We start from the raw sequence: 13,807 nt of genomic DNA on the forward strand, positions 1-13,807 counted from the left end.
TAATTAAGCCACTACAGTTTCTGATTGGTTGATCTTAAAAGGTTTGTAGGAGTGTAAAAAATGTTGTGGGAGTATAAAACTCAAAATGATGGTTTTAATTGCTGGCTCCCAAATGTAATGCTCCAGTCCCAATTCTTCATAATACATATAGGAAAAAGGCAAAAAAAAAAGTCCTACTGACATTCAGAATGACTTCTGAGTAGGCTTTCTGCCACTCATTTCATTACCTCATTCAGCAGAGTCCCTGCTCAGTTTGCATGACATTCTACTTAGCTTTAACAGATACTTAGCTGATTGCTCACTTTAATTCCTTGCCTCTCTTCTACGTCTCTTACTTAAGGTGCCATCAGTTTTCTCAACCACTTAAGTCATTATAATTTTCAATCTCTTTTGCTCTGGATGTTGAACTAAAAGCTTACCATTGTAAGAACACAATTTTTTTGTCAAAGTCATCAAAATTTTAATCATGTGTCCCAAAATAATATTGACCTAGAAATCACCATCATTAGATTTTTATTCTTCTATTAATTATTTAAATATTCTGCAAATTGATTTATACAGGCTCAAGGAATTAAGGCTTTGCTATTGGATATAATAATTTTATATTCTTAAATTTATTTCACATCAGTCATTCATTTAACAAACATTCTTTGGGCACCACTATAGGCCAGCTCTGAGCTCAGTTTATGTCAAAGCACCTGATATTGGAAACCTCACAGTCTTGAGTGGCAGGTTGACTATACAGATAAATTGTTATGCGAGAGAAATATTTAACAAAAATCAAGGAGAAACACAAAGAAGTAAGTGGCTAAACCTGCTCTGAGAAGGCCTCAGAAGATTTGATGCTTAAACAATGACAGCAAAGCTTCCAGACAAAGTTGAACATCTATTAAATGATAAATTACTTCTAAATAGCTTATGTTAAAATTATGTTGAATATTCTTAAATAATAAGGAAGATTAAATGGAGTCATAATATACCTGTATTTAGGAATCAAAACTTTAGGTATATAATTCTAAGAGAAAACTTTATACTTGTTTTGAGACAAAGTAGCACCATCATTTTTTTAAATACAAAAGCATGTTTTAATAAAATCCAATATTTTAAGTATTATTTAGGGTAGTGTTTAATTATTTTGATGGGACGTCAATATAAAAATTTAATTTTAAGCATGGAGCACATTTTTCCCTAGAGGAAAAAAAATCACTTGAAAGACATTTCTACTCAATAAAAATATACACTTACAAAATGTATTAACCATTGATTAATCCGATCATGAGAGCCATACTATTAGGTATCTCTTGGAACAGGCACAAGGCCAGGCAAGATTCTATACCTTCAAGAGTAACTAGTTCAATGCCTTAAGCAAAGACTCAGGTTCTTAGGTAACCATCTGTTCACAGTTCCGTTGCAAACACCACTGAGAAAATGAACTAAAACCAGAATAAAATTTCTTTTATGTGCATGACTTGAGTTGATGGTTTGGCTGACCTAAAGATATGGGCTCTATTTTGATCAAAATGCTATAAACCAACCACTGTTGACCACGCACTACAAACTCAGTAGCCATAATGATTTCACTGCTTATAAAAGCATGCAATAATTTTATTCTATTTATGTGAATTAAAATCTGCCCTTAGGGCTTCCCTGGTGGCACAGTGGTTGGGAGTCTGCCTGCCGATGCAGGGGACACGAGTTCGTGCCCCGGTCCGGGAAGATCCCACATGCCGCAGAGCGGCTGGGCCCGTGAGCCATGGCCGCTGAGCCTGTGCATCGGAGCCTGTGCTCCGCAATGGGAGAGGCCACAGCAGTGAGAGGCCCGCGTACCGAGAGAAAAAAAAAAAAAAAAAATCTGCCCTTAAAACTCCTAGTGATTTTTAATTTGTGTGTAGCATAATGGTGGATTTATTCAGGAGATGAGAGAATATTTATTTGGGCACAACACATTTGTTATGAAAAAAGGAAAAACAGAAGTATTCACATTTACAAAAGTGATCAAAAATGAGAAACAATTCTAGTAAAACAGGTCAAGAAACTTCACAAGCGTAAGTTGGAAAATTCTTTATTGAGGATTCTATATTTTAGGAGTGGCATATAGGAAGTCTAGGAAGATCTAAGTGAAGTTGGTAAAAAGGGGAAGGATGCCAGATCCCACCCGGGTGGCCTTGGGTAAAGTAGTCAGAGAGAAAGAAATACTGTTAGTCCTTCTTCTCCAAGTGGGCAAATCCCAAACCTCAAATATTTTCTACAAATGATGGGAGGAATGGTGAGCTCTGTGAAGGAAGAACATATACGGTAAGTTGATATGTTCTCCATTACATATCTGACCTTATTATTTCTTCTAAACAAAGAAATGAAGAGAATGCTAGTGTTATTTAGCAGATGATAAGGAATTAAAAGAAAAAGCCCAACCTTAAGTGAAATAAAGCTGAAAGGTAGTCAGAAGAGCCATAATCTCATTAAGTAATCAGAAAACATCCAAACAGGAGGGCAGGAGGGTGTTGGTGCTGGGTCAAAACAATACCTGAAGACAATAACCAGGTTTTCATCACCACTCTCTCCACATTTATCTCTGGTAAACATTATTAAGCAGTTAAAATGGAACAAGAAAAATAATGCAGAAAGTAAGAGGAAAAGCAGGGGCCAGGGTAAATTATAAATTAAGAATTAATTGCAAAGATCATGAATCCTTTAATGAAGTGTGAGATTAAAAGGTGAGATTACTATCTCTTGAATTTTAGTCAAGTCCCAGGACTGAATTTCATATAAAACCCAACAAATGATTCAAACTTTAATACTCAGCCTGATTTGAAACCTGAGTACCATGGCCCATTACATGAGGCATCTGCTGTATGAGTAGCACAGCACAGAGTGTTTGACTGGACAGCCAGCCATTAGAAGAGATGAAATGCAAATCTTTATGTACAGAGTGAAAACCAGAGCAGATCTATCCAGACCTAAAAGAAAATCCCATTTGAGCATGATGCTTTGTAGTTATTCTCTTTCATCCTACAAGCTTTCATGGAAGTTACTCAAATGTCTACTTTAGCCAAACGGAAAATCACCTGCCAAGTCAATGAGACATGATTCATGTATTCAATTATTCATTCCATAATTATTATTGAAAACCTGGATGTTCAGGGGTTATAAATAGAGTAATGAGCTTAACAAACCAAGTCCCTACTCTCATGGAGCTTACGTTCTTCAAGTCCCTTTACTGTCCAACAATCACAGCAAAAATAAAAGACGTATGTAGTATAATTCATGTGGTCGTATGTGCCACAAAGAAAAACAAATTTGGTAAGTAGATGAAGAATGGTATGAGTGTGTGTGCGTGTGTGTGTGTGTGTTCGAAGGAAGCATGTGAAATTGCTGATAGAAAATAATAATTTTCTGTCAGAGGAAGACTCTGATTATGTGGCATTTGAGCAAAGACCTGAAAGAAGCTAGGATGTGACCCATGCAGACATCTCGAGGCAGAGCATTTCCAACACTGAGAATGAGAAATGCAAAGGCCCTGCACCACATCTCCTTGCCTGTGAAGAAACAAGGAAACCAGTGTAGCTGGAGTGGACTGTGGGGAGGGAGATGGGGAGGAGTTTAGAAATGAAAAGGAGCAAGATCATGCAGGGCCTTGAAAGCTGCGGTAAGGTCTTTGGATTCACTGCTTAGTTATGTGTATTCAGGGTCAGATATCTACTTACCTAACATGCCACAAAACTCAGCATTTCTTCTAACAGCACTTTTTAATGAAAAATCTTTCCCAGTATTTCTAATAACCAACTAATGTATCTTTTTTATTTCCTTGCAAAGCGTTTTTTCTTTTTTCTAAGCAGGGGGAAAAAAATCAATTAATTGGTATGATGGTGATCCAAGAATGTGGCTTCCCAAGAGGCCAATAAATGGCACAGTTGCTAAACTGTGGTTAAAAAAACAAGATGTTCCTCTCAGTGCTTCCTGCAAAAAAGCTCAGGACCCTGCAATGAAGCACTGGAGAAGAGGCAGTAGAGAAAAGCAGCTGAAAGATGATGCCCACCAGAAAAATTCCAAAGTTGAGATGTCCCTGGAGTGAAGCCAAATAGCTCATAAAACTCTAATGTCCTTGTCTTTTCCTCCAGTGCCCCAGAGACCAGCGAGAAAACATGCGAGAAGAAGTGCACTCCCCCAGGTTAGCTTTGTGCCTTGTTATCTGAACACACATAAATCCCATGTGTTTCACTGATGTTTATTTATGTGGCTTAAGGAAAAGAAAAGTTAAGTATTTTACACATAAGAAATTCAACATGAGCAATTGTAAGTGAAATTATTGTTTTAAGTTTATATATATATATATATTCACATATATATTCACATATGTATATTCACATATACATATTCATATATATATATATACATTTCAGATTGCCTGGAGCAGTCTTGGTTTACTCATACTATTCCAGTGAAAGTATTGATAGCTCCCCCTTTTAATCTCAAATCTGTGTTGGACAATAAATTATATGGTCACTTTATCTATGGGCTGTGTTCAAAAGGGGTCAAATAATTAAGTCCTGGCATACTCAACTTTAATCAGGATTATTTTGCTTTACAAAAGACTTGAATTAGACCAGTTTTAAAGTAAAAAAAAAATTGAAGGTAGACATAATAAGGCCAAATATCAAGAACATCAAATTGAGGAATAAGGAAAAGGATAGATACTTGAAAGAAAACCCGTCCAAATTTTATCATTTTAAAAGGAGTGACTAGAGGAAGTGGCAAGGTGGTGGAGTAGAAGGACATGAGCTCACCCCTTCTTAACAAAACACAACTAACTACTGAAGAACCATTGACAAAAAAAAAAAAGAAAAAAGCTGAAAACTACCAAAAAAGATATCCTACATCCAAAGACAAAGAAGAAGCCACAATGAGACAGTAGGAGGGGCACAATAGCGATAAAATCAAATTCCATACCCGCTGGGTGGGTGACCCACAAACTGGAAAATAATTATACCACAGAAGTTCTCCCACAGGAGTGAAAGTCCTGAGCCCCATGTCAGGCTTCCTAGCCTGGGGGTCTGGCAATGGGAGGAGGAGCCCCCAGAGAATCTGGCTTTGAAGGCCAGCAGGGTTTGATCACAGGAATTCCACAGGACTGGGGCAAACAGAAACTCCACTCTTGGAGGGTGCACACAAGGTCTCATGCGCACCAGGACCCAGGGGAAAAAAGCAGTGACCTCATAAGAGACTGGGCCAGACCTACCTGCTAATATTGGAGGGTCTCCTACAGAGGTAGAGGGTGGCTGTGGCTCACTGCAGGGACAAAGACACCGGCAGCAGCAGTTCTGGTGAGTACTCATTGGTGTGAGCCCACTTGGAGGCTGCCACTTCCTCCCCAAGACCTATCCCCTCCCAACCATGCTGGGACGCCTCAGGCCAAACAACCAACAGGGCAGGAACACAGCCCCACCCATCAGCAGACAGGCTGCTTAAAGTCTTCCTGAGCACAGCCCTGCCCACCAGAGGGACAAGACCCAGCTCCACGCACCAGTGGGCAGGAACCAGCCCCTCCTATCAGGAAGCCTGCACAAGCCTCTTAGACAGCTTCATCCACCAGAGGGCAGACAGCAGAAGCAAGAAGAACTACCATCTTGCAGCCTGTGGAAAAGAAACTGCAATCACAGAAAGTTAGACAAAATGAGACGGCAAAGGAATATGTCCCAGATAAAGGAACAAGATAAAACCCCAGAAGAACAACCATGTGAAGTGGAGATAGGCAATCTACTGGAAAAAGAATTCAGAGTAATGATAGTGAAGATGATTCAAGATCTCAGAAAAAGAACTGGGGGGAGGGATAGATTGGGAGTTTGGGATTGACATGTACACACCACTATATTTAAAGTAGATAACCAACAAGGACCTACTGTAGAGCACAGGAAACTCTGCTCAATATTCCACAATAACCTAAATGGGAAAAGAATTTGAAAAAGAATAGATACATATATATGTATAACTGAATCACTTTGCTGTACACCTGAAACTATACTCCAATATAAAATAAAAATTTTTTTAAAAAGGAGTGATTAAAATGTTATTTTTAAACCAAGTACAGATTTCTTTGCCATCAGGATAACTTTAAAATATCTAAATTATTAATAAGTATTTATAGAATGTCTCATGTAGGATTAGTCAATGGGCTAGGTGTCAAAGATAAGATAAAAGACAGCTCTTTTTTGAAAGGAGCTTATCATCAGCAAGAAGAGGCATTCACCTAAACAAATAAATTACAAACAAATTGCAGTGCAGTATCATAATTGTTATGATAGAAGTAAATACAGGGTTACAATTAAAGCACTAAGAAGGGAGTGAGGATGGAGACCAAGAAAGGGCTCACAGAGGCCCTTCAGGAAAAATGATGACTGAGCTATATCTTAAGGAGACTCTAAACAAACAAAATCACATGTACAAATATTAAAGGCACAAAAAATCTTTGTGAATAGTGCAAATCACTTAGACGGGCTGAAGCAAGCAAGAAGTGACAACAGATGTAGCTGCAGAGTTATTCAGGGATCAGATGGTGAAAACTAAACACAATCACAAATGATTTGAACTTTCTTAAGGTATAAGGAACCACTGAATAATTTTGAGGGAACAGGCAAAAAATATGTGTGCGTATTTTAGAAGGGCCATTTTGACAACAGTGAGGAGGATGAATTTGAATATGACCAGTCTAGAAGCAGTAAGATCAGTTAGGAGGTCACTGTAGTAATTTAGTTTGCGGGGGGAAAAAAAAAACAAACTGTTTAGAGCCTTAAGTAAGAAGAGAAGGTAGTTGTAGTAGACTGTAGAGTAGACAGTTTCAGTTAAGAAGCTTGAGCTGGTGGTATAGATTTGGGAATCAACAATGTTTTAAGTGATAGTTGAACTATGGGAGATATGATCTGCCAGGGAGAAAGGAGAGAGAAGAGAAGGAAACCAGGAGCAAGTTCTGGGGGACTCCAGTGTTTAGAGGCAGGCAAATGTGGATAAGCTCTTGAAGGAGACAGAAGAAGAATCATGAGAAAGATGGAGGAGAATCCAAGAAAGAGAGGTGTCAGCTTCAAAAAGAGAGTGGAATTCAATATCGGGAATAAGTGTCCCTTCAATTTGGCAATCAAGTCTCTGGTTAACCTTTACCATAATTATTTCAATAGAGTGGTGGGTGGAAGCCAAACTTCAGAGGGTTAAGGAATTAACTGGAGATGAGACAGTAAAGATATAGCAAGCACAAACTACTTTTTTCCCCAAGAAGGTTGGCCATGATGAAAAGGAGAGGAATAGGACAGAAGACAGGTTTTTGTTACTTATAAGTCAGGAGAGACATAAATATATCTATACATTGACTTATTTTAAAATGTGATGGAGAAGGCGATGATTCAGGAAACAGAGGAATCCAGAGAGTAAGTTCCGTAAGTAGGTGAGAGTACAAGTAGAAGCCCAGCCCTGGTCAGGATTAATACTTCAACAGAGACAGAGAGAAGGATGGGCATGGCTGGGAATACACATAGGTTTGGGGGCTAGAAATTAATGTTCCCATTTATGGCCTCTATTCTCTCTGTGAAATCATTGCTGAAAGTGATGAGCAAAGCATCTTAAAAAGAGTGTTAAAAGTTTAACGTCACTATGGTGGAGAACACTGCAAGTCACTAACTAATGAGATGCTGAAGACAATGGGTATATTATGTGGCACTAATCCACACAGATAGAGGGTTGTCTCCAAGCTCTTCAGCAACCTGGGGGAAAGGGAGATAAAACACAAATAGCAAATTCGACCAGCCTTAGAGTTTTAACAGGTGGCAAAGTTAATCCAAGAAGAATTAAAGTAACAGATCAGAAAGTTAAAGGTAAATGTACTGCTTGTCAATTTATTGCCTCTCAGCTCCAAATTCAACCTGCTTGCCCACTCTGTGAAAACAATCCTGGGCCCTCTAAGTATTTTTCCTTTGTTGGCTGGCACCAAGTGAAGTTTTGTCAGGAGAGGCGGGGCCTGGAGAGACACTGAGGGAGGAAAAGGCAGACTAAAGCAGGCTACTGCAGTACAAGGCAGCCACTGTCCCCACCTTGAACAGTTTGCAGCAGAGTGTCTCCAAGGAGACACCTCCCCATGGACACTCTTTCCCTCCCAGCACAGAGGGCAGATTTCACTGCAGCATGACACTACGGCAACTTTTCTGCCACCCAGTGAGCCACATCCAGGCCCACTTTAAGGAAGTCCCAGTCTTAGCCCTTGTCACGGGCCCTCTTTCCTGCATGTTCCCCTAAAGGTGGTACCTTAGCATCTGCTCCTTACAGCTTCTACCCCTATATTCAGTTGTTCTCTTAACTTCTTACTAGCCAATCCCTCATTCCTCTAAGCCCATGTTATAGTTAATACATTTTTTAAAAATTTTATTTATTTATTTTTGGCTATGTTGGGTCTTCACTGCTGCACGCAGGCTTTCTCTAGTTGCGGCGAGCGGGGGCTACTCTTTATTGCCATGTGCGGACTTCTCATTGCGGTGGCTTCTCTCATTGTGGAGCATGGGCTCTAGGCACAGGGGCTTCAGTAGTTGTGGCACGCGGGCTCAGTAGTTGTGGCTCATGGGCTCTAGAGCACAGGCTCAGTAGTTGTGGCACATGAGCTTAGTTGCTCTGCGGCATGTGGGATCTTCCCGGACCAGGGATCGAACCTGTGTTCCCTGCATTGGCAGGTGGATTCTCAACCACCGTGCCACTGGGGTAGCCCTTAATACATTTTTATAGTAACTGTTCCCTGTTCAAACTGCTGTGTGGTTTCTCTCTTCTGGTTGGACCCAGACTGATACAATGGTCAGGAAATATAATAAAATCTGGAAGAGACAGGTAGCTAAGAAAAAAAAAAAAAAGAAGCCAAAGGTCTGAAGGTCTCTTTGAGTTTAAAGACTGGTTATAGGGAGAGTAAAGGAGTGAGAGAGCTGGAAGGGTTGGACCCTGTGGCAGAATTTAGGTATAGAGAAGAACTGCTCTCTCCCTTCCTCCTCCCCAGCACCTTTCACACCTCACTCATAAAGTAGGAACTTCCACCAACATTTCTTCTCTCTTGAGAAAGTACTACAGGAGAAGCCCTTGTCATTTTCGTCACCTCGCAGGAAAGAAAAAAAAAAAAAGAGAAGACAAAAGAAGACCTGTGAGCCCCTGACCTGTGTTGGCTCACAGCTCTCTGCTTTGTGGAGCAGGTGCACTCCATCACTGCTCACTGTAGAGGCCCGTAGGTGTGAGGTTAGCCAAAAAGCGCTGTGCTCCTTCTGGGTGCACATCTCACTCTCTCCGCCACTGTGGACTCTGAAGTTAATGGCTGGAAGAGGAAGTAATGGGAGATTCCCACTTCAGCAGGAAATCCCAGCCATGTTTTCCAATCTAGATTTATCAGCAGCAAAGCAGATACTAAATTTCAATTCTCCTTTAAGCTTTCCTACTAATTTTCCAACTGACTTAAAAGCTAAAAGAGGGTAGAAGGGGGTAATCAGTGCTCTGAAAACCCTAGATTTAGAGTTTTAAATTTCTGAAGAATCTTTTGGTAGAACATTTGTCCACCATGACAGGGACTGGAAGAGGTCACAAGGAGTGTGATGCTAGTGTGGAATGAATGGAGAACCACTGCAGTCAAAGATCTCCAAGAGCAGCAGCTGCTGGGTGTTGGACATGACCTCTACTGAAGTCATCCAAGTTGAAGGTGAATTTAGGATGGAGAGGAAAAATGTAAGCCAAGTTCTAAATATCTTGATGAATACAAGGCAGTGACCAGGACCTGATGGTGACAGTGAATAGAAGAGAGAAGGGTGGCAGAGCTGGTAACACCCGGGCCTTAATGGAAGACTTTTTATAGGAAGGTGAAGGAATAATGTTTGGAAGCCACAAATGGAGAAGTACACAAATGTCATGCCTGATCCAGGCCCTAAGATTCTTTGAGTTTGGGCCAATAAATATCCTTCAGTGAAGGGAGCTGAAGGGTAAACAATAATCTCAGGGAGAAAGCTAGGTTTTATTCAAGGCAACATATAAAATGTTTTAAGAAGACAGTACAAATATACAACCACCACTGGTCTAGAGAGCTTAATGGAAAAGGAGGTTCAAAGGGTGGAAAGCAAAGAATAAAAGCCAAAAAGTGTCCAGGAAGAAGCTGTCTCGTCCCATGCCATCGGCACCAACTGTTGGTTTTCCAGTAAGCTGGATACAATGGGAAGTGATTAAAAAAAAAAAAAAGATTCATACATACCATAAACACTTTATATAACTTAAAACATAAATGTACACACATGTGCCAATCTTTTGATGTGAGGCCAAGGCCTGTTCTCTGCATATGGATCTGCTGATTGGAGTTATGCGTCTTCTGTCTTACATAAACCACATCCTTCATCTGTGATTTCCAGTTTTGCTTTCTTTAAAGTGGAGGGGAAACATAAAGACACTCGGGAAATCATCTGAATGCAGAGCCCATCTAGATTTTTATCACCGCCCCCCCCCCCATATACTTTTAGCCTTGTCCTACCTACACATAATCAATTGCAAAGCTTTTGTAGCTAACCTTTATTAAGTCATTCCAAAGCTGGATTTTTATGGAAACAAAATTCAAAGTCTTTCCTGCATTTGATCAATTTATTTACTCTTCACTTAACCTACATAATTAAAATAAGAAGGAAAACTGGCTAAACAGGTTTGAGGACAAACACAGCACAACTGGCCATTGGAAAGAAGACCACTTAACTGGTGGAAGCAGGAATGCATGGGCAACCTAAAGAGAAGCTTTTGGCTGAAGAAGACATCTATGTGCTGAGGGCGGCAATCCATGTGATTAAATAGAGAATGCAGTTTCAGTTAGTTCAGCAAGTCAGTTAAGAGGAGGCCAATATACAGGTGACAAGACTAACTGTATTTTGAGGTATAGGCAAGGACAGGAGGGATGTGAAGTATTATTAAATGGCTTCAAGTTTCCAAATGAAGAGCTGGCATAAAGATATTTTTTTCTTCCCCATGTGCATTCTTTTCCCTTTCCTCAGTCCCTTAATGCCTATGGCGTTTTCCTATTTTAGAGAAGAGAAAATAGAACTTTAAGGAACAAGGTAGAAGAATAGTAAGAAGTCTAGAGAAGGGATCTGAAGCTCCAGAGCCACTTCTGGGCCCCAAGCTAGTTCCACCTAACTCCTTTTCTTTTAGCATTGACAATCCTGAATTCCTAAATTTAGATTCCTTTCCTCTTTCACTACTTATATCTTTCCTTCATCTGAGTTTTTCTGTAAGGTAACTGGGAACCAACACTCATACTCATTCTCTCTTTCTTCTCACTGGTTTTTCAGGAATGTTACTCATAGTAACCATACAGAAAGGGAAGGGTAACAAAACTAACAAAATCGGAAGTATCTATACTTTCAAGAAATAATCAAAGTAACAATAGTAACTGCCATAGGGCTAGGCCTACCCTATCCTAACACCATCAGTAATTCCCTTCTTATATTTTCCAATACAGGGTACCCCTTTCATGTCCCTATGGAATGGATGGAATCCAGCACAATTCCTCCATGTTTCTCAGTGAAGAGCCCCCAGATTGGGAAGTCTCTTGCCCACTACTCTCCATCAATAAATATTACAATAAATATTACAAGGTAGGGAATATTGGGTGCTACTAAAAATGGCCATTTATAGATTAACCACCATTTCTGAGCACTTACTATGTTTAATCAATGTGTTAAGTGCCTCATGGGTTTCAGGCATCATCTTGTTTAATCCTCACTGAGGTGATATCATCATCATTATCATCATCATCATCATCTCCATTTTACACAGAAATTAACAAAAATATAAAGATTAAGTATGATGCTCAAGGTCAGACAGCAAGTAAATAGCAGAGCCAGGATTTGAATCTAGATAACTGGACCTCAGAGGCTGGGCTCTTAACTACTATACCACAGTGCCCCTTCCCAGAACATCCAGGTTCAAGTGGAATTCATTTAAAATTTAGAAGAATTACCTTTTTGTTACAAACAATATCACTGATTCCTTTCCCCTAACAATTACTCCCATCCATGCATCACAGGAAAAACTGGTTTAGGGCATTCACTTAATTGTTCTAAAGTGATGTTTACCTGATTAAGACAACAACCCTATTTGGAATGGGGTGATAGAAGTCAATATGCCCATATATCATGAAAGCAATTCCCATTCAGTACTTTTCACAATCCTTCCCCTTGAGCAAACACACAACCTTCTATGACAAAGTGGAGAGTCAGGGAAAGAGAGGTATGTAGCAGGGTAGGAAAGATGGGTAAACCAAGTAGTTACTGGTTGCAAAGTTACATAATTCAAACTTACTTTTTTGGTACACTTCTTGACAGTGTTGATTAATTCTTGTATTACCAGATCTACACTCTTCAAGGAAGGCCCTTTCAGCTTTACAATTTGCTTTTTGACTATTGCTTCGAATGCCATGTCTGGAGTAAACAACCCTGTCCTGAACATAAGAAAGCAAGCAGCACATTAGATATTTTAAATTGAATGATATTCAATACTCTTTTTAAAAATGTTTTAATTGACATGCTACTTGAAGCATGCAAAAAGCCTAGTTTAAAAGTTACATAGTGATTTATTCTATCCACAGTATCATTTGTAATAATATCCTTAATACATTCTATAGATGATTAACATTACCTAAAAACAGTTCCCAAAATGTTTTCAAGGCTCATAATGTGACCCTGAATATTTAACTGTCATTTGTCTCAACTCACTGGTTCACAGCAATACAAAGGAATGCTACAACAGAAATGGTGTCCTAAATTTACATTTCTATTTCTAAAGTATTCCAAAAGCAATCCTCTCTTCTCCTTCATGGAGTAGAAAATTATCTTCACTTTCTGAACACTGAAATAGTAGCATTCCTGGACTACACAACACATTCTTTCCAGGAGAGCTGTATTATAGTGAGCTCAGTGGTTCCCAGTTTGAGGTCCTGGGGTGCTGAAGGAAAAGGAAGGCAGTTAAGTGGAACTAGCTTAGAGCCCAGAATGCCTAAATTGCGAATTTACAAAAATGACAAACAATAACCAAAGTAGCAAGTATCTTTTCATTTGGATGGAATTAATTCAAATTGATGTCATAACAATGCTTTTCTCATGCTGTACAGAAGCTCAGGAAAGCAGGTATGTGTATGCATGTGTGCGTGTTTCATAAAAAAGTAAAAAATGATTACTCATATTTAAACAAAAGGTCAATGGAGAAAAGCTACAATAAGAGGGATCCTGAGCCCTGACATATGCCATGCCCAAAGACGTGCAGGCTCCAGATGTTGGTGGTTGATCCTCCCCATCCTAGACCCTCCTCCCTCCCCCTTATTTGGTTACCTTCTCTTCCTGAAACACTCAGTCTTATGGTACCTCTTTTGGGAGAATTCTCTTTTTTTTCTTTTTTTTTTTTTTTGCGGTACACGGGCCTCTCACTGTTGTGGCCTCTCCCGTTGTTGAGCACAGGCTCCGGATGCGCAGGCTCAGCGGCCATGGCTCACGGGCCCAGTCGCTCCGCAGCACGTGGGATCTTCCCGAACCCGGGCACGAACCCGTGTCCCCTGCATCGGCAGGCGGACTCTCAACCACTGCGCTACCAGGGAAGCCCTGGGAGATTTCTTTAACACTTCCATTTTAGCAGCCTTATTCTATGTCCCTTCTTATTTACTTAGCACCCTGTGCCCACCTCCATTTCTAATTGTACTGTAGTAATCATATTATATTGTAATTGTAATTTCTCCACTTTGGATACAGAATACAATCCACATTGTTTAGTCTGACGTTAA

At 39.9% G+C, this 13,807-nt stretch overlaps 1 protein-coding gene across 6 annotated transcripts in view; it reads right to left on the bottom strand.

Moving 5' to 3' along the window:
• Positions 1 to 13,807, bottom strand: part of DNM3 (dynamin 3) — a gene marked incomplete at both ends in the record, with an annotated part of 577,972 nt that overhangs the window by 337,536 nt on the left and 226,629 nt on the right. For all 6 annotated transcript variants that reach the window (XM_082834657.1, XM_082834656.1, XM_082834654.1 and 3 more), the window contains one exon: positions 12,337 to 12,475. In XM_082834657.1, the coding sequence (XP_082690783.1) occupies positions 12,337 to 12,475 (139 nt within the window). The remainder of the gene's footprint in view (positions 1 to 12,336; positions 12,476 to 13,807) is intronic.

This window comes from Leucopleurus acutus, assembly GCF_964270905.1.
Source record: "Leucopleurus acutus genome assembly, chromosome: 2".
Classification (NCBI taxonomy): domain Eukaryota; kingdom Metazoa; phylum Chordata; class Mammalia; order Artiodactyla; family Delphinidae; genus Leucopleurus; species Leucopleurus acutus.